The sequence below is a fragment of the Leucoraja erinacea genome, chromosome 22 (genome assembly GCF_028641065.1).
Source record: "Leucoraja erinacea ecotype New England chromosome 22, Leri_hhj_1, whole genome shotgun sequence".
Lineage (NCBI taxonomy): Eukaryota > Metazoa > Chordata > Chondrichthyes > Rajiformes > Rajidae > Leucoraja > Leucoraja erinaceus.
In genome coordinates, this window is record NC_073398.1 from 25337184 (window position 1) to 25361241 (window position 24058).

At 47.0% G+C, this 24058-nt stretch overlaps 1 protein-coding gene across 1 annotated transcript in view; it reads right to left on the bottom strand.

The window, feature by feature from the left end:
• Positions 1-24058, bottom strand: part of kcp (kielin cysteine rich BMP regulator) — a 110586-nt gene that overhangs the window by 83123 nt on the left and 3405 nt on the right. Inside the window, exons 2-6 of the mRNA XM_055653236.1 lie at positions 11840-12393; positions 10134-10206; positions 6005-6258; positions 4098-4281; positions 1725-1864 (exon numbers count right to left, since the gene is read on the bottom strand). Coding sequence (XP_055509211.1) covers positions 1725-1864; positions 4098-4281; positions 6005-6258; positions 10134-10206; positions 11840-12393 — 1205 coding nt within the window. The remainder of the gene's footprint in view (positions 1-1724; positions 1865-4097; positions 4282-6004; positions 6259-10133; positions 10207-11839; positions 12394-24058) is intronic.

Genomic DNA, 24058 nt, shown 5'->3' on the forward strand with positions numbered 1-24058 from the left:
CCCGCTGAGTTAAAGAGTTCCCACGGTAGTAAGACGATGTTAGTTGCGCCCAAGTTTAAATTTCCAACGTGTGTTTCAGAGTAAATCAAAAACTGTCTGAATCAGCAAGTTAGACAAAAAATGCTGGAGTAACTCAGCGGGCCAAGCAGCATCTCTGGAGAAAAGGAATAGATTCCATTTTTGGTCGGGACCCTTCTTCGGGATGATTGTAGGGGGGAACTGGAAGCAAGAAAAGACCGGGTCAAATCAGGGCCAACAACAGATGACCTCAGCAGGGTATTTTGAAGAGGGGTCCTGACCCGAAATGTCGCCTAACCCTTTCCTCCAGAGATGCTGCCTGACCCACTGAATCACTCCAGCACTTTATGTCTATATTTGGTTCCCTGATATGCCAATTGTTGGCTAGGGATAGTGTGATCCCAAGAGGGAACCAGCGTTGCAAACCTTGGACTGGTTAACCGACATTTACTGGGGGGGGGGGGGGGGGGGGGGGGGGGGGGGGGGGGGGGGGGTGGGGGGGGGAGGGAGAGAGAGAGAGAGAGTGTAAGTTACCTAAAATTAAATAATTCAATGTTCATAGCGAACACGGACACAAAATGTTGGTGTAACCCAGCAGGTAAGTCAGATCTGGGAAGAAAAACATAAAAAGCTGGAGTAAGTCAGCGTGTCAGGCAGCATCTCTGTTGAAAAAGAATAGGTGGCGATTCGAATCGGAACCCTTCTTCAGACATCCTAATCGGAATTGAGTCTGAAGATGTGTCTCGTCCCGAAACATCACCTATTTTTCTCCAGAGATGCTGCTTGACTCGCTGAGTTACTCCAGCTTTTTGTGTCTGTCTTCGTTTTAAACCAGCATGTGCAGTTCACTCCTTTACACGGGTCTCTGGAGAACATTGATTGGTAGCGTTCCGGACCCTGCTTCGGAAAGGCATCGATCGCTGGTCGGCGAGGACTCCGAGCTGTATCTCTCAAAGAAATACATGTGAAAAATTTCTCACGGACCATAAAAATGCGGGACCTTTCAGTAAAGTCCCTTTTAAAGATTATAGTTATTTTCTTGAATCACATTAACATAACTCATGAATAAGTTGATGTCCATATGCGGATTCAAATCTTTATTTTTTAAATTCAATCCCACAGAAGACAATTTTTACTCACCTTCTGTCCCCTCTGTCCAGCTTCCGGGTTCACCATTCGCAGGAGTTCCCACGGTACACGCAAGAGTCAGTACGGATATCGCACTGGCCACTACGTGCATATAATGTTGCAATATTCAACCACAAGTGTACAAGTCACTCTTGGAGAAATTCAAGGTTGTTTGAATTTTCTTCCGAGTCACCAAGTAACACGAGTACCTGCCGTTAGCGCCACGGTGGTCCACGAATGCCGTACGGTTATCGCAAGAGGTTCCCACAATGTTCAACTTTGGTTAACTTGCGTCAAGTCGCCCCGTGAAAAAGGGGTTTAAGGGAGCTTGGGTCAAGAGGGATAGGCCTTTTATGAGGAAATAGGACAACGAAGGTCTTGTTGGAGGGTACTGAAAAAGGATGGACCACAGTGGTGATGTTTGGGTCCTAGAGGGATGCACCTCAAGGCTAGATGACGAGACTATGATGGGGCCACCCTCTAGTTCCAATATTCTCAGTGTATTGACTGTCAGTGTATGTTTACTATTCTCTACAAAGACGAATACTTTCAGACATTTCCATGAACAATTCCCTTACCTGGACCAAGTGATCTTCACACAAGCGCCCTGTCGATGTCCCTGGGCAGTTGCATGTAAACCCTGAATGTTGTATCGCGGAGTCAGAGGTGAGAGGTTGGCAGACACCCCCATTCTTGCATGGGTTGCTCGCACAGGGATCTAGGAAGGAAGCAGAATGTTCAGATAGCCCACGGCTGCTGAGAGAAGGGACAAGAACAAATTACTGGGTGTGGAGCACAGGTTCCCTAACCTCCCTGCCTGGAAGGGAAGTGAGAATGTGGATCAATGCCTCACCTGAAAAACGCCACCTCTGATACCACAGAGCGACCCAATGTGCTCTTCGGAGGGCAGGACTCCCTCAGTCCTGTACTGGGAGCGTGAGCCTGGTTTACGGGTTTACATCCTAAATGAGACTTGGAGGCGCAAGCTACTGATTCAGAGCTGGAACGGTCCTCTACCCTGCCATATCTGATAGTTTTAACTTCTATTTACCCTTTCAGTAACTGCTGCAGCTCTCTGAGGATGTGTTCAGTAAAATAGACGAGACAGAAGAAGTGGTTGTGGTGTATTTGGTTTGCCAAAGACATTTCAATGACGTCTCGTGCAGGAGGCTGGTTAACAAGATCTGAAAGCACTGAATGGGAGGGGGAGTGGGAGAGGAGAGCAACATAATGACATGGGTTGAGCAAAAGGGTGGGAATAAACAGATCTTTCTCAGGTTGTGCTCTGGCCCTGGATGTTCACGATATATATCAGTCAGTTGGCTAGGTGGACCAAAGTCACATTTCCAAGTTTGTAGATGGCACAGAACCAGAGTGAGTTGTGAGTGGGGTGGGTGTGTAAAGAGGCTTCAGGGGGAAATAGACAAACTGAGTGGGCGAGAACATGGCAAATACAATATATCCCGTGGGAAATTGGGAAAATATCTACTGTGCAGCACGAAACAGAAGATTTTTTTGAATGGTGACAGATTGAGTAAAGGGAACTGGATATCCTTGTACACTTGCCACTGAAAGTCAACAAATCGTTGCAACAAATAAATCAAGGGATAACGGACAGTGCAGAGAAATGGAGACGAGGTTGAATATCAGCCATGATTGAATGCATGGCAGAGCATTGTGTGAGTGTGTGGGCGCACAGACCACTATGCTGGTATGCCCTATGTTCTCAAGGCTAAAGAGACGGAGAGACCAAGTCAAGGAGGTAAAGTGTAAACACAAAAAGCTGGAGTAACGATCGTTTCGCCGAACACCTTCGCTCAACCCGCCTGAACCCACCTGATCTCCAAGTTGCCGGACACTTTAATTCTCCTTCCCATTTCTACACAGTCCCAGGTCTCCTCCATTGTTAGAGTGAAGCTAAATGCAAATTGGAGGAACAACATCTCATATTTCGCTTGGGCAGCTCACAGCCCAGTGGTATGACTATTGATTTTCTCTAACTTCAGGTAGCCACGGCATTCCCTCTCTATCCCTCCTCCACCCAAGTCGCACTAGCTTCTCGTTTTCACTCTACAAACAGCTAACAACGGCCTGTTTCCTTTATTATCGTTACTTTTTTACATATCTTTTATTCATTGTTCTTTATACCTCCACAGCATCGTCTATATCTCTCGTTTCCCTTATCACTAACCAGTCTGAAGAAGAGTCTCAACCCAAAACGTCACCCATTCCTTCTCTCCAGAGATGCTGCCTGTCCCGCTGAGTTACTCCAAATTTTTGTGTCTATCTTCAGTTTAAACCAGCATCTGCAGTTCCTTACTACACAAGGAGTTAAAGTAAACTGGTAACAGACCTGAGTTAGACCACACGTGGAGTGCTGTGTACATTTCTGGTGTCCACATCATAGACAGGGTGTAGAAGATTGCAGAAGTGGAAAGAAGAATTACAAGGATGCTCCTGGAAGTATGGCACAGTCTGGATATCTTCTCTTAAAAAGCGAAAGCTGAGAAGGTGACCTAACAGTAGTAGAAATAATGAAACAGTATGATAGAGAAGTTTAAGAATAGTTGTACTTGTATGGATGAGCAAGACGAAAGGCTATACCGAATGGTCAGCAAACTTTGAATGCAGCATTTGGAAGGAACATCCTTACCTTGAGGATGGTGAGAATGTGAGCTGGCAGATGCAGCAAGTGACTGAGGCAAATAGCACAGATGTATTGAAAAAGTATTCAGAGAAGCATTTGAGGGAGAATGGAGCAGAGCAGGGAGTAATGCTGATAGAATTGCGATTTGAGGCAGCTCACAGTGGAGCAAAATACCAGACTGGCATGAATGTTTCTGTTCTGCATCTTCAATGTGATGCTACATAATTAATAACCTTGAAGTGAATCCTATCCTTGAGGTGGCGTAAGGGGCAGCGCACACCTCGACCCACTATTTACTACTTACTCTGACAGGAGGGGCTGGCACTCTGCTTTGAGCACTGTATCTCCCCCTTGGTGCAGGCACAGGTGTTGCAGGGGTCTCGGACCCACGACTGGCCGTCCTCGTACTGCCTTCCCTGCCAAGAGCACACGGCCTTCCTGCATTCGCACGCCTCAAGGTGCTTGACACGGAGCAGCAGGTCGGAATTCTAAACAGGAGAGGAAGGCAATGCATTACAAACCCAGACCTGGGAGGAGCAGATCTTGCTGGGGCCTGGGCAGAAGGATGTGCAGACACTTGTTGGGATCATGACTTTGAGGAGGTGTGAACTATCGCCAAAGTTACAAATGGAATACAGTGTCGCAGAAGGCCGTGGAGGCCAAGTCAATGGATATTTTTAAGGCGGAGATTGAGAAATTCTTGATTAGTACGGGTGTCAGCGGCTATGGGGGGGAAGGCAGGAGAATGGGGTTGAGAGGGAAAGGTAGATCAGCCATGATTGAATGGTGGAGTAGACTTGATGGCCTAATTCTGCTCCTGTGACGTATGAACATAAATGGGATGGCAAAGTGTCTTTCCGTGGTCAAAGTCATTTGGAAGCATGACCTTTCACTGGGGTCACAGGGGTGGGAGAAGAGGTCACTTGATGGAGCCAGGATCAGGAGGAGATGCAGCCGCCCACCGGTGTCACTGCTGGGGGACTTGGTTTCAGAACCACTTGTCAAATCCAAGTCCACAGGAAAGAAAAGTGAAGAAGCCAGCAAGAAAACAACTGATTCAGAACTCAGCCTTATCACCCAGAGTCATCATTCACAGCAGGGTCCAGTAATCAAAAGCTAAAATTGGAGCTCACTTTATAGTTCTTCAATCCCAGACTGATTCCTGGGATGTCAGGACTTTCATATGAAGAAAGACTGGATAAACTCGGCTTGTACTCGCTCGAATTTAGAAGATCGAGGGGGGATCTTATAGAAACTTACAAAATTCTTAAGGGGTTGGACAGGCTAGATGCAGGAAGATTGTTCCCGATGTTGGGGAAGTCCAGGACAAGGGGTCAGAGTTTAAGGATAAGGGGGAAATCTTTTAAGACCGAGATGAGAAAACCATTTTTCACACAGAGAGTGGTGAATCTGTGGAATTCTCTGCCACAGGAGGTAGTTGAGGCCAGTTCATTGGCTATGTATAAGAGGAAGTTAGATGTGGCCCTTGTGGCTAAAGGTATCAGGGGGTATGGAGAGAAGTCAGGTAGAGGATACTGAGTTGGATGATCAGCCATGATCATATTGAATGGCGGTGCAGGCTCGAAGGGCCGAATGGCCTACTCCTGCACCTATTTTCTATGTTTCTAATCGAGTATCGGCCGCAGCTTCCTGAAGTCTACCCAGGGCACTGACATATGTTTGCAATGCATGAGATGGGTAGGGAATGTGAAATTGTAACAGCCCTTTTGCACAACCAGCCTGTGGCAGTGGCTCAGAGAATCGTATCCCAGTGAAAGATAGCACTAGTGTTACTGTGCAGCCCTCCCAGTCAAGGTCTGTGGAATTATACCCCGACGAGTGTCAGCATTGACAGTGACTGCAGCATGGAAACACTGGTGTCCACGAAAGTGTACCCAAGGAGCGTCTGGGGAACTGTGGCCCAGGGAGTCAGTATCTGGGAAACTGTACCCCAAGGAGCGTCTGGGGAACTGTGCCCCAGGGAGAGCCAATGTTTGACAATAGACAATAGACAATAGACATTAGGTGCAGGAGTAGGCCATTTGTCCCTTCGAGCCAGCAGCACCATTTAATGTGATCATGGTTTAGGGATCTGATCCCCGGGAATGGCAGTGTGTGGGGAACTGTACCCAGGGAGAGTCTGGGGAAATGTATTGAAACTGCATATTTCGTTGTAGGTTACTTGTACCTTTGAGCTTGGCTTTCACCTACCTGAGCTTTGACCATGTCCAGCATTCTGCTGAGCGAGGTCACCATCTCCTCCAACCTCTCTAGTCGCTGCTCTTGGCTTCTGGGTTTTAGATTATGGGTCAACAGTGAAGCCTCAGCATCATTCTGCTGCTGACCATCCTGACTGACATCAGACAAGGACATTGAATGAGTGGAAACATCCTCATTGAACTGAAATTCCTCGTCTGAATCAGAATAACGCTCCTCGGCCAAAGAATAAGGCAAAGGTAAGGAATCTGAGAAAGAAATACCAAATCATCTTGAACATGTACAAAACCAGTCAACAGAGTCATAAACTGAACAACACAAACATCATAGTATAGTCACTTATGCAAAGCACTTATGAAAGCATAGAACTACCAGGCAGAAGACACATGCAGCTGTGGAGCAGTACAGACAATGTCCCACCTACTGGAGTGTGACGATGCCCCCCAGTGCAGCCCCCAGGACCTGGCTGAACCGACCCGACCAGCTGTGACCTGCGCCAGATACTGGCAGAACGACATCTGAGATTACAACGGACTCAAAGAAGAAGTATAGTCACTAATTATACCGATTACTTTGTAACTTTGTTTCATTGTTAATTATTGTTTATTTATTTGTGTGTTATTTTGTAAATGGGCCTGGAACAAGTAAAAGTATAATTGCTTATGACAATTAAATACTCTTATCATTCTCTTAACTCTACCGAGAGACTGTTTAATCAGGTCAAGGATCATTCACCATGTTGTCATTGATAGTGACGGCTTATTCAGAGTAACATTGATTCAATGAACGACTGTCATGTTTTGTTCAAGGAAAGGTCATTTAAGAATCTGTTTAATCAGGATATGGGAGAATTCAGTCACAGGTGCAAAAGGATGTTGAAATATAAATGAAATGCTGAAGGTACTCGGCAAGTCAGACGGAATTTTTATGGAGGAATTCAAAATATTTCAGCTCACAGAAATGTTTGAGGGAGGTGGGATGTTATCCAGTCTTTAATCCATGCGGGCTCTGTGCAAGACCAATCTAGCTAGTCCCACTCACCCACCCTCCTGCAGCCTTCCATCGACAACAGCTTACCTTCCTTGGTGTGAAATTACAGCCACTTTATTCTGGATAATAGCTACTTGCTAGGTAAATGTACGGTTGCTATTAAAGGATCATGCACTGTGTAACTTTGGACAGTTACATTTGTCATTTTTAATCACAGATTATTCAGCGTGATAATACTAAGATGAGTATTTGTAAAAAATACGGGTATGGCATATGGGTATATTGTGATCACTTTCAGCACTAAATACCACTACTGTTAACAACGGGCCTGCTGTTAGCAGTGGGCCCAGAGGACTGCACGGAATTCCTTGCTAACCTAAACAACGCAAATCACGTTGCCATAATTTCCCCGCACTGGGTGGTCCTACATGTTATTTTACTCAGGCAGTCCCTTGGGGTCAAGGATGAATTACTTCCACTACTATGTAGTCTGGGATTGCTGATCAAGATGATCCACAGACTCTGGCACAGATGGGGCAGAAGATGCTTGACTCAGTAGTACGGGAGATATGGGCGCTTTGTCCCATTTCCAACGGATTCCCATGTGCTCCAAAAGAAGAGATTCAACTTTCTCCGTACCCTGACAGATGTTCCACCATAATAGACATAAAAAGCTGGCCGAACTCAGCGGGACAGGCAGTGTCTCTGGAGAGGACATTTCGGGTCGAGACCCTTCCTCAGACATAATGATTGATCAATGTCAAGGATTCTCATAACTCAATGGAGATGTTGTGGGTTTTTTCCCCCAATTGAGAACCTCCCTGACATATACTGTCTCTTCCCCTGATCACCTATTGCCGTAACCTTTCCAGGAGTTATGATGTTGGCCCATTGTGACTTATCTGTCGGAGCTGGGTTACATATACTGGGATCCTCAATACTAGGGATGTGGGCCTGGCAGAAGAAGCTGCTTTTGGTTCATTTAAACCTGCTAATAGTCTGGTGATATCTGCAAAGATAGTATTATCAGTAGATGCCAATGTGGAAGCCAACATCTCAGATGTGTACCGATGGACTAGATTCACAACCTCCGAGCAAACTATGCTGGGTTTGAGGTCCTGATCTTCATTGGTGCTTTCCTCAAATGGTATACAGGATGCAGTGGTGAATTTCATCACCAATTCTGCCCCTGTTGACGATGTGAGAAGTGGTCCATATTTTCCATTGTCATGGGCACTCGTTGTCAAAGGGCAGGGCTGCACCGCAGGACTTTATTGGTGTAAAACCCTGGCCTTGGGGACGGTAGGTGCAAGGTCCAATGTTTGATTCATTAAATAGGTCAACAATGACTTGGAGCCTGGGCTCCTAAAGTAGAGATTCCTGGTGCTCCAGCTTCCTCTCACACCCCGACAATTTTTGGGTTGGCAGGTAAATTGGCCGCTGTACATTGCCCTTGGTGTGTACAAGAGTGGTAAAATCTGTGGAGAGTTGATGGAAATGTGGGATGGCTAAAATGGGTTAGGATAGGATTATTGTTTGATGGTCAGTGCAGCCACGATGGGCTGAAGGGCCTATCTCTGCGTTGATTGTTTCTATGATCCTATTGTAATCAGCAGAAACTAGCATGTTAGTTTTCAAAAGTTGGTCATCAAGCCTAGATCACTGAGGGCTCCATAGGGAAAGTCCTTGGCAAGGAGCAGGGGATCATCATTAGCACCAAACTACCCATGCACCTATGCTCAGACTAGCAGAGCAACTCAGGTTCGAACCCCTCGCTGCTCTGGAAGCGTTCGATGGAACGGTATTAAGGGAGTTCTAGGTCTGGGAATATCTTTGATCTGCAATCCATTTAGAGAGTGATGAGAAAAACTCTAATGTAAAGTTGGAGACCAGCGTTCTTCCCACCACACCCAATGTCCCAGTGGGAGCTGCCCTGGAAGAGACATGGGTCAAGACATCCATGATTCAGTGCCCCTAGTCCTGCCGCCTTGCCTTGGTGATGTGTGAGCTGCCCTTGTTAAGAATGCAGACAGCTCAATACACTTCATTCCTTATATCCCCCACCTTCTCCACATAGACACAAAAATCTGGAGAAGCTCAGCAGGTCAGATAGCATCTCTGCTGTATGTTGCTGCAAAGATGCTGTCTGATCCGCTGAGTTGCTCCAGCTTTTTGTGTCTATCTTTGGTTGAAACCACTATCTGCAGTTCCTTCCTATACACCTTCTCATATATTCACAAAACTCCCCATGCACGCTCTCCCCTCGCTTACTTCCCTTCTCCGCTCTCACTCACCCCTCACACACAGTCCATCACTCCATCACATTACTTCACATCCTCAGCCTCCTTCTCCACCACAGACATCCAGTCCTCCACATGTACTCAGTGACCACCCACCTGCCTCCAGCCCCGTCCCTCACTAACCCAATGCTTGCTCGCACACTCCTCATTTGGGCTCTTGCCCCCTCCAGGCAACCAATGCCTCTCCCATCTTGCACTCTCCCTTCCCCCCCTCCCCTAACACTCGTGCTCCTCTCGCTAATCCTGGCCATTCTCCCACACTCTCTGCACACCCCCTCCTCCCCATGTTAACTCTTTGCACTAACTCCATCATTGCCCCCTCCCCCCCAAATGCACACCACATGCTGCCCCACTCCCTCCTTCACCCCCCACGCACCCAGTGCTCCTCCATTAATCCCTCATCCCTCCACCTCCGCTCCCTTCCCTTACCTCTCCATGCCCCACCTTCAACCCCTTACCGCTGCCTCACCCTCGCCCCTTCCTCATCTACTGCGGCCCACCGTATTACCCATTCCTCACCCCCTCCCACACCCCAACATTCCTCCCTCACCCCCTTGCCCCTCCCTCACCCCTCTCCCCCCACACCCCAACTCCCCCTCACCCTCTCCATCATCCCCTTACCCTTCCCTCACACCTTTGCTCCCTCACCCCTTACCTCTCCTTCAGCTTCGTGTCTTCTCCCTCACCCCTTACCTCTCCCTCACCCCCACACTCCTTCCTCACCCCTTTGCCCTCCTTCACTCCTTACCCCTCGCTGGCGGGTCCCTCATTTGATCGCACCTTACCCCTGAGCCTGGCGCCCCCCTGTTGGGGGACAGACATGCCCTCCCTACCTGGCAGGTTATCGCAGTGCCACGGGCGGTGAACAAACCCACTCGGCGAGATCTCCGCCGTCTGCCAGTGTCCCTGCAGCAGACAGAGAGCGCAGTGTAAGAGCAAACCCTGAGACAGAGAGAGCCACAGCCTGACGGCAGGCCCAGGGCAGCACGCGCTCGCTCTGACAGTGAACCGGAATGAACAGACAGCAGTGTAAAATCAGAACATTCACCTAACCCAGACAACCCAGAGGAACAGTGTTATTCTGAGTGAACAGTGTCAGTCTGATGGTCAGGCGGAAGCCTCTTATGCTTTTCCATCCTGGATGTTGTCGCCAGTTGAAAAGGATTATTTTCCTTATACTCTCAATGCCCCATCCCAATGTCTTGGTGGGGGTTCTAGTGAGGGCTTGTGTCTTCATAGGCAGCTGAAATGGGCTGTGGCTTCAAGGGGAGGGTATAGTGGTGGATCGTACCTTTAGGGAGGGTTCGAATGGGGGCTGGTGCCATCCGGAGAGAAGTGGGGCAGGAACTGAAACCTTTGATGCTGGGGAGGGTGGGGCGGAGGTGGGTGTGCAGGTATTTTGTGGGGGCTGTATCTTCAGGAGAACATATAGTGGGCTGTATCTTTTGGAGAGCGTATAGTGGGGACTGTATCGTCAGGAGAGCCTATAGTGGGGGCTGTACCTTCCAGAGAGGGATGGGGCAGCCGCTGATACATTTAAAGACGAGGTTTGGGATGGGGGCTGGTGCCTTCAGGGAAGGGGCTAATGCTCAACACCTTGATAACGATAATGTCAGCATCTTCAGGGACGTGTGAGAATGAGTTCAGACATCAGGCAGTGAGAGCACTTTCCTCGGGGTGATTTATTGCCTCTGTCCCCACGGAATGTATGAGTTGTGCCTGGCCTTGTGGTAATTCGATAGGGAGCGGTGGTTGAGCCCAAACGCCTTTGTGCGTTAAACCAGAGGCAGTTAGCGGGCAGTTAGCGGGCTTCATCATGAGCGAGGTTTTGCCCTTTGTACAGGCACTGCAAGGTCACCACATTCAGGAGGGCAACCCCTGGGCTGGAATGGAGAAAAACAAGGTCCGCACTCTCTTTGAGGGATCTCCGCAGAGTTAAGAACAGGACCTAGTGGGATCTATCCCAGGATATTGATGGAGGCAAGAGAGGAGATTGTGGGGGGCATTGATGAGGACCTTTGTTTCTTCTTCAGCCGCAGGCGAGATCCCAGAGGACTGGACAGTGGCCATTGTTGTTCCTTTTTTTAAGAAAGGAAGTAGAGCAAATCCAGGGAACTATAGACCAGTGAACCTCAAGTCAGTGATAGGGAAACTATTGGAGAGATGTTTTTTGTGATGGCATTTACACCCATGTGAAAGTACATGGGTTAATTAGGATATCGAAAGGTAGACTGGCCAGATTTCACAGAACTGTGGGATGTGTTTGAATGGTCAGATTAGCATGCTCAGGGTGAACTGGCACAGGTGCTTGAGGAATCCTGGCTCCCAAACTCCCAATGCTGCGCCTTCCTTTCCAATGTCTGTGTTTACTGTAGGACTAATGGACAGATTGATTTCCCCACTATCAATGGATCATCTGTTTACCAAGATTGCGGAATACATATTTTATCATCCAGTTATCCAGATAGGTCTATGACCAAAGAGGATATCAGAATTCTTGTTGAGGGAACATAAGCGAGAGGCTTGGAACCACTATTACCGTGAACTTGCTGCCTCCTCCCTCCGTGCCGGAGAAGTGAATCTCCAAATCGATGGGGAGAATCAGACTGATGGCATTATCGTCCATGTTCTTCTCAAATACAATGTCTTCCTCACAGTCAATGAGGAGTGTTATTCTCTGGGACTCCAGATTGAAGGCCACCCTGCCCCACTGCCCATTGCCAAAGGGGGTCCCTCCAGGAAAGACGACAGATGCTGGCTCCATGTTGTGTACAGTTCGGTAATCCAGCCGCAGCTCGTTGCTTCTGGTGCTGGACGTGAGCTGCAAAAGCGGATGCCCATCCTTCTTGGTGGTGGTGGGAGAGGTGAAGGAGATGACTGACCCCTCAGAGTTCTTGCTCTGTTTTGCCACAAAGTGAAAGCCAATGGAGCCCTGCATGGAGGTGAGGAAGTAGATGGCATAGTCGCGTGGCAGTGTGAGGTTTGGCACTCGCTTACGGAATTTCCAAGCCAGGTCCCCTGGTTCAACACCTTTGCTTCTGCTCACTCCCTTTATCGATCTGGTGATGTTCAGGGCTTCCAGAAGATCAATCACTGCAAGACAAAAACAAAAATTGTACTGATCTGAAATACCACAGAGAAAGCCTAAAGTACTGTAAAATCTGGGGTATGTCTCACTTTAGGGCACTTTTGAAAAGTCTTATAAAAACTAAAGGTGTTGACATGTCAAGAGAGATACTTAGACATCAATGCACTTGTCTAATAAGATTGGCAGGGCAGAATTCAATGCTTATTTTTCAAAACACTAGTTGATATACGTACTTTCAAGTTCATGCTTATTTTACTAAACTCTATTTGAAACAAATACTCTGTGAAACATAACAATGCAGATAGGGGATGATGAAACAATTTCCTTGAAGATTTTGCTTAATAAACTGGATGGTTATTATTTTCTTCTTTCATGTCTATTATACCTTGTTATCGTTCAAGGTATCCTTTTGAGTTATAGCTGAATTTTGCAAGGGTTAGAGCAATCCTTAGAGGTTTATGAGATCTTGTTTACATGGTGGATTTGTGACGGGTTGGCAAGAATGCCAAAATCCAAACTTTAACCTAAAACGTTCCAAGATTCTTCACAGAAGTATTATCGAGTAATATTTGACACTTATGCCCCTGTTCCACTTAGAAAACCTGAACGGAAACCTCTGGAGACTTTGCGCCCCACCCAAGGTTTCCGTGCGGTTTCCGGAGGTTGCAGGTAGGGAGACTGACAAAAACCTCCGGGAACCTCCGGGAACCGCACGGAAACCTTGGGTACGACACAAAGTCTCCAGAGGTTTCCGTTCAGGTTTCCTAAGTGGGACAGGGGCATTAGTCGCATTTGGTAATATTTGCACAGGTGGACAAAAGCTTGAAACGGTAGATATTTACAAACTGTTAGGGGCAGTACAGTGGTACAGTTGCTGCCTTACCGATCCCGAGACCTGGGTTCAATCCTGATTACAGGTGTTGTCTGTGTAGAATTTGTACGTTCTCCCTGTGACCGGGTGGGTTTTCTCCGGGTATTCCGGTTTCCTCCCACATGCCAAAGATGTACAGATTTGTAGGTTAATTGCCTTCTGTAATTTGTCCCTAGTGTGCCAGGTGCGAAACTGGGTTAACATAGAACTAGTGTATGGGTGATCATTATTTGGTGCTGTCTCGGTGGGCCGAAGGGACTGTTTCCACATTGTTTTCACTAAACTAAACTAAACTAAACTAAACTAAACTAAACTAAAACTAAACAAAACAAAACTAAACAAAACACAACTGTATCAAGGAAGTGACCGATGTTGCAAGTGAAGAGGTTTGCAGAGAGAATGGTGTCGGGCACAGTCACTTGATGGCAGAATGTAATGACAAATCAAAAGATGTCCAAGAAAATAAAAAATGGAGGTGTACAATTGTCACGTAGTTGCGGGAGAGGACAACAATATGGAAAAGCAAAAGATGATGACATTTAGAAAGAGAATTTTCAGTACCAATGAGGGCTTGTTTATTTACTATCTGGTGGAAGAACATATTTCTATGTGAAGAATCAAATAACTCATTCATTCTCCTTTCCTCTTTATGCCTTCTCAATCAAAGTGTAAGATAAGATTAAATGCTGCACTGAAACGAGTGAAGTCTCAACCACACGAGCCAAGTAGTCTGGGACAGGAACACCAAGATCTTGTGGATGAGGAGGATTTATTTTTGCAGAGTAAGATTTCAGCTCTTTGTAAAGAATGTATGGGGACTTGAAGAGTAAGTTTGTGCAGGCTTGACAGGACAAAACATTCCTGTCTGCATTCCCTCATCTCCCCCTCCATAACATCACACAGCTGAATCTCTTTAACAACCAATGATTCTCAGGCTGCTGTCAATTAGGATCTCCTAATCTCCCCACTCTTCCAAACACCTCTTAAATCTTATTGACTCCTTCAGCATTCCGTTAAGTCTACTCCCAGATCACTGACTGCTCTTCCGAGGGTAGCGGCCTTCCTAAAGTAACACAGCAGGACACACAGAGGGTGACCCAAGACTCCTTTTGGGTACCGTGGGTGAAAAGCATTTTGGCATCATCCACAGTGAAAAACAGTAACAACAATGTTCATGGAAAGACATAAACGGGTGAGGCAGCATCTCTGGAGAATGTGGATAGGTGACGTTTCAGGTCGGGACCAACAATGTTCTTGTAATGTCAAAGGCCCACCATTTATTTAAATAAAACAGCTGGCGTGAAAGAAAAAAATGCTTGATTTTATATCAATATAACAGTTTAACCTTGTTGAAAAAAAATAAAATTATGAGCCACAGGAAATTTGCCAATTTGAAAAGTGCACATGGCCCCAGTAAATATCGTCGCCCAGGCAACAGTGTGGGGAATTTCCCTGCTGCTATGAACTGTGCTTAGCCTTCCACAGCCCTGTTGAATCCAGACCCTAATTGCTGCCATTCACCAGTTTGTTCAGTCCCAGAGTGATTGACCATAGGACCAGGACATTTACATTTACATTGCTGGAATGTCTTGCTCAAACGGGACCAGGTGATAACACAACCTCCTCAAATCTCCCCCCACACCTCTCCCGAACCTCTTCCCTCTCATGGTTTCAGAGTCAGAATGGATGCAAGTAATATTCTCAAACAGGAGTTCCATCACAACAGCTGGTGTTGAGCATGCTCCAATAGTATCACCAAAAATAGGACAGAGCTTTCATGGAAGAGTGGCTAGTTGGAATCTGCAGTAATTTTGTTCCCCACCATTTCACATTCTTCCAACTTCCCCCTAACTCCCACAACCTGCACACACACACATACCTTCCCTTTGACATCAGAGTGCAGAACAGTGCTGAATGCCAGGCTGTCTGATTGTGAATGCTGCCGATGTTTCTCATTGTTACCATGTCTCTTGGCCACTGACACTGGACAAGGTCGACCCATGACCAGGAAAACAGATTAAATCAGCAGAGCCTGGCCTGTCCAACGCTGTCACCACCCAGACTCGGTACCACTGCATGGGGTTTAGTTTAAGCACTGACTAGCTGAGTAGGATGATCAGCTGCACTCAGTCCAAACCTCCATCACATGAGCTGTGTTCTTCCGTTCCCTTTACCTCAATGCTCACTTCTTTGGCCACAAATCTTCCCTTCAGGGTGATCAGAATCTCTTCTTTACCTGGACCCTTCCTCTCCTGTTCAGCATCCTCCACAGGGGTGACACCAATCTTCTCATCAACTCACTCCGATGTATTCTCTCTGAACTTGTCATGCTGTTGCTTGGTGACGAGTTCTAGACAATCTCAGAAGCCTTCTCTGCGACTGGTGCTGGGCAGGAGGAAACTGCCTCCCATTAAGAACATACAACCTAGGACAGTACAGTATGGATCGTGTGCAGGCAGATGAGTTTCATTTATCTTAGCATCAGATTTGGCCCACAGTGTCTGTGCCGAATATACTAAATACTGAGATAAACTAATCTCATCTGCCTGCGCGTGATCTATATCCCTCAATTCCCTGCATATCCATGTAACTATCTAAAAGCCTTTTAAACATACTACTCTATCTGTCTCCGCCACCAACCCTGGCTGTACATTCCAGGCACCCACCACCCTCTGTGTTAAAAAACCTGCCCTGTACATCTAATTTAAACTTTATCCCTTGCATCTTAAAACAATGTCTTCTGGCTTCCCTATTCTCCATATGCACATAAAGTCCACCTAATAACCCTTCTGCCACCCGTGGTTAGAGGCGTGATATTGCTTTGCATGAATGGACTCAATTCCTATTACATAGAAACATAGAAAATAGGTGCAGGAGTAGGCCATTCGGCCCTTCGAGTCTGCACCGCCATTCAATATGATCATGGCTGATCAACTCAGTATCCTGTACCTGCCTTCTCTCCATACCCCCCGATCCCTTTAGCCACAAGGGCCACATCTAACTCCCTCTTAAATCTAGCCAATGAACTGGCCTCAACTACCTTCTGTGGCAGAGAGTTCCAGAGATTCACCACTCTCTGTGTGAAAAATGTTTTTCTCATCAACTCACTCCGATGTATTCTCTCTGAACTTGTCATGCTGTTGCTTGGTGACGAGTTCTAGACAATCTCAGAAGCCCTCCCTGCGACTGGTGCTGGGCAGATCTGTTGCTGGTTAAATCATTCTCTCGGTGGCAAGGCCACAAAGGCGGTCACCAGGAGCTTACACCTGGCAATATAATGTCAGCACCGTACAGATTCCTTCAATTGACCATCATTGACAGAGATGCTGATTACTTGGAATCATTGACTTAAGGGCCCCAGAGCAGAAGAGTCCACGTCGCGGGGCTGGAAACTGGAAGTATCCTGAGCTAATTCTGCTACCATCATTATCTATTGCGACGTGATGGCTTCCACTGATTGTCGCCGGAAGCTTGCGTCCTTTTCAGGACAGACGATGAAAGCGAGGTCAATATTTGTAAAAAGATGGATACGAAAGGAAGAAGAAGATTGACTTAAGGCTCAACATGGATTTGTGAACAATGGCATTTGCTTCTGTTTGCAGTCAAAAGAAACTTGGGATAAGTTCTACATAAGATCATTAATGAAAAGTGACAGTCACAGAAGCAGAGTTCACTGTGCAACAGGATTTAATATGGTCATGGGGGGGGGGAATAGAACGATAAAATAAACATTCTCTGATTAGCAGGATATGACCTATGGTTTTACACATGCCTTCAACAGATTGCAAGCTTCAATAATTTTTGGATACAAACACTCATTCCTCCTACCTGAATCTCACCTCGTGTTGTATTTTTCCTTTCCTGACCATCCCCAAGCTATCAATCCTTACAGTTGGTTCAGCCTAATCATGTTGTCACCACTTCAACAGATATGGTAACAGTAGGAGGTGGATGTCTTCTTCCGACCACCTTTGCCTTTGTGCTCACTTTTCTTTTAGTGAAGAGAAAGATACAGAATACAAGGGGAAGATATATTTATCGGCATTGTAGCGCATCAGTTCTTTAGACAAAGTCCAATATCCTCAATGGGATGGAGGTGAATCGAAATCCAGCATTTTCTGAAGATAAACACAAAAAATGTTGGAGTAACTGAAGAAGGGTCACCCGTTCCTTCTCTCCAGAGATGCTGCCTGTCCAGCTGTTACTCCAGCATTTTGTGGCTATCTTCAGTGTCTGCTGTTCCTTCTTCCAGCATTTTCTTGTTTTATTTCAGATTTACAGCATCTGCAGCTTTTAATTTTTTTTCCCACATTTTGACTACGCTTAGGCCGAAGGCCAGCATGAAATGTAGCACGTGGCCAAAATCCTCACAGCCATTAATGATTGGTTAACAATAACTCTGTCCGTGATATAACCCCATGCCAAGTTACATCGGCCCTGAGGAGAGTCTCCCGCAATTGCTTTGAGTGACTCTCCAAATTGTCACCAGATGCTTAACCCCAGCTGGATATAAAGTCTTTTTTGATATTTTATTGCACTATTTTACAGATCCTGAATGAAACTGGTGTTGGATCCTCAGTTAAAATTGACATTAATGACTAAAACACATCCCATGTAGCTGGTTGTGTAAACACGGCACGCAGTTTATGGGGCAGGTCTGGTTAAAAGAATGTAAACTCCATAATCGAGAAACAAAAAACATAACTTCAGTTGCTGAAAATCTGAAATGAAAACAAAAACTGCTGGAAATAGTCGAGCAGCTTCGCCAGAAGATCAGAATTAACATTTCAGGTGGATGACCCTTCATTAGAACTGGAAATAGAAAACTAGCATGTTTTAAGCTGCATTGAAGCAGGAGCGGTGGAGAGCACATGGGGAATGACCACTTAGATTGTTCAAACAAACAGAAAATGCTGGAAATACACATCAGGTCAGGCAGCATCTGTGGAAAAGTAACAAAGCGAATGTTTCAAGTTATTGAGGTTTCCTCAGAACCTCCTTAAGTCAATTGCAAACTTTGACATGCCCACATGGGTAACTCCATCACTATATACCTTCCTCCTGTTTGAAATTCAACTGCGATTGAATTCATTGATTTGATCCACTTCACTACTATCTTCTGCCCTGCTCTCAAATTCACTGGGGCTATTTCCGACACCTCGTTCCTCGTTCTTGATCTCTCTATTCCCATCTCAGGAGATAAAGTATCCACTGCCACAACTACCTAGACTGCCACAGCTGCCTAGACTCCCACTGCTGCCTAGACTCCCACTGCTTCCTAGACTCTCACAGCTACCTCCTCCCATCCTGCCTCTCGTACGGACACCATCCCTTTCTCTCAGTTCCTCTGCCTCATCTGTTTAAAAAAAAATTCTCGAGACAAGGTCCTCCACTCCTAGACATTGGATATGTTCTCCTTCGTCAGGAAACAAACCTTTTCTCCTCAGTGTGATCTGTGGTGCCCTTGCCCTCATCTCCACCATTTCAGGCACATCTGATCTCATCCCACCTTCCCCCAGAGGGAACAAGGATACAGTTCCCCTGGTCCTCATCTTTTGTCCCACCAGCCTTTGCATCGAGCACATCATTCTTTGACATTTCCGCCATCTACTATGTGATCCCACCATCTGTCACATCTTCCCCTCACCACCCCTTTCTGCTTTCTCTATGATTCTCTGATTCGCTTATCCCTCCTATCCTCAGGCACTTTCCACTGCAACACCTGCCCCTACACCTCCACCAATGCTCTTGGTTGCTACCCATTACAATTCTCTTCCCCATTTCCATTCAGCCGCCTTCACTGCCAAGGCAAAGAAAAATGCAAACCAGTGGCACAGCACTTCATAGTCCACCTTTGTATGAGCACTGAATGCTCAAATATCAGGTAACTGCTTTCGCCACATCCTCAGTCCCTTTCTCCACACAGATCCTCCCGCTTACACCCTTCTTTCTAATGAAGGGTCTTGACCCGAAATGCTCCTTCTCTCCAGGGATGTCTGTCCCGTTGAGATACTCCAGCATTTTGTGTGCACACCCTTCTTTCCCTCTACACCCCACCTCATCTCATGCTGCTTCTACCCCACTCACTGTTCATCACCTTCATACCTATCCCATTGGCTCCCCTACCCCTCTTGTTCCCACCTGCCCTATTTGGTTCCACTCCATCTTCCTTCCCCATCAGATTCCATCATCTGAAGCCCCTTGTTACCTTCACCTTCTGTTCTTTTCTCCATCTCTCTCTCCCCACCTGAGTCCTTCTACCACTCCATCCCTCCTTGGAACTGCCAGACCTCGGCCCCCACCCCCCATCTCCTTACCTCTCTATTCTTGCTATCTCCCTTCCCCTCTCTCAGTCCAGTAGAACAGTCGCGACCCAAAACGTTGACTGTTCATTCCCCTCCACAGATGCTGCCTGACCCGCTGTCTTTCTCCAGCACTTTGTTTTTTGCTACTTTGTACTTTTTGTTCCTGAGCCAATTTTACAGTGATGCTGCCACGATTCCTTTAACCCAAAGGATTTTCCCTTTGATAACATTCCACATGTTACATTAGTCAAACTACTTTTCGACATGAAGGATTTTTTATACACATCAGCCTGTTAACCACCTATTCAATATGACGGCTGCCTCCTCAGTTATCCTTGCATTGGGAGAAACCCCTTCACTGGTGAATCGGTGATGGGAAGTTCTCAGTTAGAACCTCAGCCACGTCATCTGCCTCACAGGATGATCCTAATCAGTCCCGTTCAACCATTGACTAAACTCATTATAGACACAAAATACTGGAGTAACTCAGCAGGGATAGGCAGCATCGCTGGAGAGAAGGGATTGGTGATGTTTTGGGTCGAGACCCTTCTTCAGAATGGTTTGCGGGGTGAGAACGGGAACCTGGTGTGACGTGGGTCGAGGAGGGATGGAGAGAGAGGGAGTTGACTTGAACTTAGATAAATCAATATTCATACCACCGGATTGTAAGCTGCTCAAGCGAAATATGAGATGCTGTTCCTCCAATTTGCGATTAGCCTCACTCTGACAATGGAGGAGGCCTTGATTCCTATACATCCTCTGTTCTGGACTTTATAAACTCCACCATCAATAGTGTCACCTCCCTCAAACAGGTGACCATATACCCGAATCAGAAGCCATGGATGAACAGCGAGGTCAGGCTACTGCTGAAAGCACGGGACACCGCTTTCAGGTCAGGCGATGCTCGAGCCTACAGTTCATCCAGGGCTAACCTGAAGAGGGGCATCAGGAAGGCCAAGCATTGCCATAAGCTCAGGATTGAGGAGCACTTCAACAACAACTCCGACCCCCGACGCATGTGGCAAGGCATCCAGGCCATCACGGACTACAGACCCTCCAACATCACCCCACATCCAGCGACGCCTCCTTCCTTGAGGAGCTGAATCACTTCTATGGCCGCTTCGACAGGGACAATCTAGAGACAGCCATCAAGGCTGTGCTACCTGCCGATCACCAACCCCTCACACTCACCCCCTACGACGTGTACGTGGCACTGAGTAGGACTAATGCACGTAAGGCTGCTGGCCCTGACGGCATCCCCGGGCGCGTGCTCAGTGCCTGTGCTGCGCAGCTGACGGACGTCTGGACTGACATCTTCAACCTGTCACTTGCCCAAGCAGTTGTCCCCACTTGCCTTAAAGCCACCTCCATCGTGCCAGTGCCAAAACACTCCACTGCGGCAAGCCTCAACGACTTCCGCCCAGTTGCACTTACCCCCATCATCACCAAGTGCTTCGAGAGGCTGGTCCTGGCACACCTCAAAAGCTGCCTACCCCCCACACTGGATCCCTATCAGTTTGCCTATCGCAAGAACAGGAGTACGGAGGATGCCATCTCAACGGCACTTCACTCCGCCCTCTCCCACCTTGACAACAGAGACACTTATGTAAGAATGCTGTTCATCGATTACAGCTCAGCATTCAACACCATTATTCCATCAAAACTGATCACCAAACTCGGTAACCTGGGCATCGACCCCTCCCTCTGCAACTGGATACTGGACTTTCTAACCAACAGACCCCAGTCTGTGAGGTTAGACAAGCACACCTCTTCAACCCTCACCCTGAACACCGGCGTCCCTCAGGGCTGTGTGCTGAGCCCCCTCCTCTACTCCCTCTTCACCTATGACTGCACACCTGTACATGGTACTAACACCATCATCAAGTATGCAGATGATACAACGGTGATTGGCCTCATCAGCAACAACGATGAGCTGGCCTACAGGGAGGAGGTCCAGCACTTAGCAGCATGGTGCGCTGACAACAACCTGGCCCTTAACTCCAAGAAGACCAAGGAGCTCATTGTAGACTTCAGGAAGTCCAGAGGCGGCACGCACACCCCCATCCACATTAACGGGACGGAGGTGGAACGTGTTTCTAGCTTCAGGTTCCTGGGAGTCAACATCTCCGATGACCTCTCTTGGACCCACAATACCTCTACTCTGATCAAGAAGGCTCATCAGCGTCTCTTCTTCCTGAGAAGACTGAAGAAGGTCCATCTGTCTCCTCAGATCCTGGTGAACTTCTACCGCTGCACCATCGAGAGCATCCTTACCAACTGCATCACAGTATGGTATGGCAACTGCTCTGTCTCCGACCGGAAGGCATTGCAGAGGGTGGTGAAAATTGCCCAACGCATCACCGGTTCCACGCTCCCCTCCATTGAGTCTGTCCAAAGCAAGCGCTGTCTGCGGAGGGCGCTCAGCATCGCCAAGGACTGCTCTCACCCCAACCATGGACTGTTTACCCTCCTACCATCCGGGAGGCGCTACAGGTCTCTCCGTTGCTGAACCAGCAGGTCGAGGAACAGCTTCTTTCCGGCCGCTGTCACTCTACTAAACAACGTACCTCGGTGACTGCCAATCACCCCCCCCACGGACACTTATTATTTATTTTTTTAATTCAAAATCGTTTGCTATGTCGCTCTTCAAAGGAGATGCTAAATGCATTTCGTTGTCTCTGTACTGTACACTGACAATGACAATTAAAATTGAATCTGAATCTGAATCTGAATCTGAACAGAAAGGTCAATGTGGGAGTGGGAAGGAGAATTAAAGTGTTTCTCAACCGGGACATCAGGTAGGTCTAGGCGGACTGAGTAAACTCATTACTTGAACACCAAAAGCTACAGATGCTGGAAAGACTCAACAGGTCAGACAGCACCTGTGAAGAGATATAGATGATGAAATAGATATAGTGATGAAAGATCACTGACTTGAAATGTTTTCTCCATAAACACTGCCTGATCTGCAAAGCATTTCACCATTTTGTTTGTAATCTGGCACAGGATTCATTGTAACTTTATGTGGCGACTATTTGCATATCTTGGGTAGTATGCAAGCAACGAATTTCACTGTGATTTGCCACATGTGACAATAAAGTATTCAAATTAATTCAACCCAAATCAATTCTACTCAATTCAAATTGAATTAATCTGCACAAATAAATATTCCCTCTTTCTCGTCACAAGCATTAAACCTGAGGCCGTGTTCTCCAGATCATGATTATCCAGGTGGAGGAAACTTTCTCGTAGCAGTGACTCTGTCAACCCCTTTTACAGCCCTGTCTCACCTCGCCTGAACCTGAACCTCCCATTATTTTAAACTCCAGTGAGTATAGTTCAAACTTTACTCAATCTTTCCTCATTAATTCCTGGGATGAGTATGTTTTCCAACCTCGTGAATTCATGCAGCCCTGGGTCTAAGCCAACTACCTGCTGTTTTGGACATGGGGTACCAAAACTGCAAACAGTGCTCCAAATGAGGTCTGACTAAATGCCTGTCTGATCTCAGCAGGACAATCCCTATTTTTCTACTTTGAAATTGAGGCCAACTTACTCTTGGAAATCATAAATGCTTGCTGTAACTGCCAGCATCCTTTCCATATCATAACCTCACACACCCTGTACACCAACATTTCCTGGTTTGGGCCATGTTATTTTGCTTTCCAAATGTTCCCACATTTTCCTCCAGATGAGGGGCAGGAGTATGTGATATTGCCTTCTTTAACCCGAATATCCCAGTGATACCACATGACTGACCTATTTGTCCCAAAATGAGACATTGAGACATACAACATGGAAACAAGCCATTCGGCCCATCTCACCCTGGCTGACCAAGAAGCCCAATCTAAGCTAATGCCATTGTCGTGTTTGGCCAATATCCCTCTAAACCTTTCCTATCCATGCGCTTATCCAAGTGGCTTTTAAATGCTGTTATAGTGCCTGTCTCAACTCCCTCTTCTGACAGCACGTTCCAAATACCCACCATTCTCTGAGTGAAAACGTTTCTGAAAAGTGAAAAATTTGTATTAAATCTTGTTCCTCGCACCTCAAACCTATGTCCTCTGGTTCTAGATTCCCCTACCCAGAGTAAAAGACTGTGCATTCACCAAATCTATTGCCCTCATGATTTTATACATCTCTATAAGGTCACCCATCAGCCTCCTGCACAAACTATCTCTACAGCCTCTACAGCCTCCTGCACAAACACTTTGCCACTCCATCTTTTGGCTGCTCTCACCCCAACCATGGACTGTTTACCCTCCTACCATCCGGGAGGCGCTACAGGTCTCTCCGTTGCCGAACCAGCAGGTCGAGGAACAGCTTCTTTCTGGCGGCTGTCACTCTACTCAACAACGTACCTCAGTGACTGCCAATCACCCCCCCCCCCCCCCCCCCCCCCCCCCCCGACACTTATTATTATTTATTCAAATCGTTTGCTATGTTGCTCTTCCAGGGAGATGCTAAATGCATTTCGTTGTCTCTGTACTGTAC